A 4,237-nucleotide genomic window follows, 5' to 3' on the forward strand; every position below is an offset into this window, starting at 1 on the left:
GCAGGGATCCACCGCTTCCTCTGTCCGTCTGTCCGTCCGCGCTCACGGAGGAGGGATTCGACGCTGCCACTGTCCAGCTGTCCGTTCGCGCTCACGGAGGAGGGATACGACGCTGCCACTGTCCGGCTGTCCGTCCACGCTCATGGAGGAGGGATACGACGCTGCCACTGTCCGGCTGTCCGTCCGCCCGTTCGTGTTCATGGAGGGCTAGGGTCATGTTAGAACTGAGGCTCAGCATGAAGTGCATGGGAGAAAGTTAGGCAAGGTCCGTGTGAGGGACATCACTGCACAGCACAGGAATCACACTGAGAGGGAGAAAACGGGCTCTGGCCAAGTCACCCACACAGACGTTGAGGTCAAGAGCCATATGAGTCTGGCTGGAGAAGAAAATAGAGAGGGTCTAGCCTTTAAAAACAGAGTGATAGAGAGGTCAGTCTAAGGTAAAAGAAAGAGAGAGACGGGAAGGAAAACACGTAGAGTTCACGTGATCTCGAGTGTCAGAGGGAAAACCGAAAATGATTGGGAAGGACAGGAAGGTAAACACGTAGAGTTCACGTGATCTAGAGTGTCAGAGGGAAAACCGAAAATGATTGGGAAGGAGCAATAAGATTCAACTTAACTCCATGGCCCTAAAGTATGTAAAGGGAGATTTTTATGGAGTAGGACTTTTTCCTGAGGATAAGTGGGACATTTGAGAGATGAGAGGGGGGAACAGCAAATGGCATAATGGTTACATCACTGGACTCCCACGTAGTCAACTGTGGTTTGATTCCCAAACCTGGGGGGCTTAAAACTCACACTGGGTGTGTTTCCATATGTGCCCAAAATCTGAAGAGAAGAATGGAAAAGAAGGGACTGTGGTGTGGCCATCCCACTGGGGGTTGATTTCTCGATTTCTGCCTCTGTCTCTACAGTGAGCACCCGTGCCCTATAGCAAACATCTCTTAAAAAAACAACAGAAAGAGAAAGGACACTTTGCTGCTTAGAGCAGACACCGCAGTGTGAACAAGCGGTTCCCCATTGCATAACCCTCTCTGAAGGTGAGGACAAAATTCGACGTGAAAACAAGCATTACAGACTACGCTCTCGTTCCTTTCTTCCAGTTGTGCTAGCAGCACAGGCACTCAGCAGAGAGGGGTAGGAAAGCACTACTGAAGGGGCATGCTCGCTCTGCAGCCCTGCCCCACTTCTCCACCCCATCAGGGTATGCGGTGTGCACACACATGCACTTGGCACATTTCTCATGAAACGGGGCCTGGGGAGTGAGCCATGTGGTCAGCTATGTGGGATCTGGCCACAGGTCTGGCCCAGATGGTTCTCATGTGTGCTCAATGGCTTCAGAACTACTGGAGCAGAACTGCCTTTGAGGAAATAACAGACCTCAAGACACACTTTTTTAGTCACGTTTTCATACTATATGAAAAGCATATAAGGTTAATTATCTTAAAACACACAATACTCCCAAGAAAGTACCCTTTTAAAAATGTTTGACATAAATCTCTTCTTTTTTAGAGACAGATTTTTTGCTATAGGGCACGTGCACTTGCTAGAGAGAAAGAGAGATAGACAGCAAAAAAATCACCCCCTAGGAGGATGGCCACACCACAATCCCTTCTCCTCCCTTCTCCTCTTGGGATTTTGGGCACACACGCACACGCCTGGCGTGAGTTTTAAGCCACCGGGTCTGGGACTCAAACTGCAATGGACTACATGGGAGTCCAGCGACGTGACCATTATGCCACCTGCTGGTCCCCACAAAACTCTTCTTTCAAAGTGTTTGCTAAGATCTGGACTGGGAGGAGTATGTGAGCATGGAGGCACTCTGGAGGAGGAAGTGGGTGCACAAAACAAAGGCCACATCTTTACGAAGGACGGCACACCCACAGGAGCTGCACCAAGCACACTGACTGACCTCGTCACACAGTGAGGGCTGCTGGGGGCTCTGAAACACCAACTGGCCTCCCTTGGAGCACAGTACTGGCCTGTGCTCTCAGGGGACTGCTTTTCTCTGTCTAGACAGGTGGCGCCATCTGGGTTTATTAGAAAAACAGAAAGTACCAAGTCCTCTGGAAGAACCAGTCCTGGCACACAGCACCTAACAGCAAAACAAGAATGAGCCCACGCGGCTCCTAGGTGAGCAATCCCATGCAGTCTCTCCTCAGGCAGCACGCCAATGTAGCTCAGGGCGCGGTGACAGACGCACAGGCTGGCCACGAGAGCCTTTGGGTGCTCTGGCACTAACGGCACTGTCAGCGAGAGCCAGGTAGGGACCAGCACAGGCCGCCCATAGGGGCACACCTCCCAGGCAGGGACCAGCACAGGCCGCCTATAGGGGCACACCTCCCAGGTAGGGACCAGCACCGCCCTCCTGTAGGGGCACACCTCCCGTCATGCAGAGCACGGTACTCACCCTCCTCTGACATGGCGAGGTTGGCAGCAAGGCCTGGCGTTTCAGGCTTCTGGTCACTGACGTCCGCACTGCTCACCTGACTAGGAGAACCAGAGTGAAGACGTTAGTGCAGACCGCCGTGCTTACCGCCTCAGGTGCGCTCAGACTCACTTCCTCCCGGCTGTGCAGGTGACAGGCAGTCGGTCTTCATGGCAGCCATATTTGGGTTTCTGGAATCGAGCTGAGAGGGCTAGAGCCAGGGCTAGCACCCCAGCATCCTGGCGCACTCCCCCACCCCAAGACGCCTTTGGTTTTCCATAAGCCAGAGACCCCAGCTAGGGCAGGACACCTCCACCAGCACGTCCTGTGTACCATGGGGTAAAGCAATGGCGGGCAGACGCGGGCCTGCGAGCAGTTACATCAGATTGTCACTAAACCCACCACCTCCCGTACGTGGTTTCTGTAGAGGACGCTCCTGAAACGTGCTCTCTGGGTGACTCTGAATCAGCGGTGCTTTGCTGCTCTCCCTGATCCCGAAGAGCCACAGGAGTGCAGGGGCTGCCGAGTCCAGAGAGTCCTACAATCACCATCACGAGAAGTTGTCTCGAAGGACTCGTCTGTTCCCAAGTAAGGGTGGAGCCCTCATGGTGGTGCCATCTACTGTACTTCCTGTCCTCCCCAGGTAAGAGCAGAAACGTGGAGACTTGCCAGCCCTGTGGCACAGAGTTGGCACAATGCCCCGCAATGCTCAAGCTCCACAGGAAGGTCCAGGGCTGGTGTCACGGGGTCTCCCTGTACACACGGGACATGGGCACATGCCTATAGTTCTGACTTGCGGCTGGATCACAGCGTGGAGAGCCTGTTGTGTGTGCACGAGCATGTGTGTGTCTGAACAAGTAAAAAAAAACTAAAGGGAAACACCCCACCACCGAGACTAGCCCAGCAGTGCAGCAGTTAAGCACTGTGCACTGGAAACCAGATCCCACATGGCTGATTGCAGTTCGAATCCTGGCCCTGGGGGCTTAGAAAACACAGCAGGCACATGTGTGCCCCAGATCCTGCCCGGATGGAGAAATGGAAGAAATTGCAGCGCGTGACCATGCCCTGTCACAGGGTTGTTTTCTTCTTTTTCTGGTAAGTACAGCCATCCTCTGACAGAAAAGCAAAAAAAGAAGAGAACCCTGAAGTTCTTACTTGTTATGCCAGGAAAGAGCAACACCTTTCTCTCTTAAACCCTCTCCTCTGCACGTACAAGGAAAATGAAGAGAAACTGCAAAGCTAGGCAGGTATACTGAGAGGACCGGCTGCTATGTCAGCTACTTCATTAGCTTTTTTAGAGCCTTGTTTAGCTACAGGGTGGTGTGCGCTCACCTGAGAGAGAGAGAGAGAGAGAAACCAACCCCCGGGGGGAATGGCCACCCCACAATCCCTTCTCCATTCTCCTCTCTTGGGCAGGCATGCACACGCACCGGCACGGGTGTTAAAGGGTTACTTCTATCTCTCTGGAGCACTGCCTTTTGTTCCTTGGCCATCTGGTTACCCGCAAGAGGGAGGTGAGGACAGCACGAAGAGTGGGCAGGGGTAGGGGGGCAGAGAAGACTGTAAGAACCACAGGCAGAGCGCCCAGAGGTGGGGGCATGAGCACCACAGGCAGAGCGCCCGGGGGTGGGGGGCGTGAGAACCACACACAGAGCAACTGGGGATGGGGGAGTGAGGACCACACGCAGAGCACCAGGGGTGGGGGCGGATGAAGACCACACGCAGAGCGCCTGGGGGTTGGCAGGTGAAGACCACACGCAGAGCACCCTGGGTAGGGGTGGGAGGTGTGAGGACCACAGGTGGAGAGCC

General features: G+C 54.0%; 1 protein-coding gene across 10 annotated transcripts in view; it reads right to left on the minus strand.

Annotated features, from left to right (window-relative positions):
• Positions 1–4,237, minus strand: part of EYA3 (EYA transcriptional coactivator and phosphatase 3) — a 106,031-nt gene that overhangs the window by 64,393 nt on the left and 37,401 nt on the right. For 4 of the 10 annotated variants that reach the window (XM_006164553.3, XM_006164555.3, XM_006164559.3 and 1 more), the window contains one exon: positions 2,411–2,490. In XM_006164553.3, the coding sequence (XP_006164615.1) occupies positions 2,411–2,490 (80 nt within the window). Of the gene's footprint in view, positions 1–2,410; positions 2,491–2,842; positions 3,346–4,237 lie in introns of those variants that run through there. The other 6 variants (XR_001369498.2, XM_014582532.2, XM_014582536.2 and 3 more) reach the window with 5 other exon arrangements.

This window comes from Tupaia chinensis, unplaced genomic scaffold (assembly GCF_000334495.1).
Source record: "Tupaia chinensis unplaced genomic scaffold, TupChi_1.0 Scaffold143646_1, whole genome shotgun sequence".
Taxonomy (NCBI): Eukaryota; Metazoa; Chordata; class Mammalia; order Scandentia; family Tupaiidae; genus Tupaia; species Tupaia belangeri.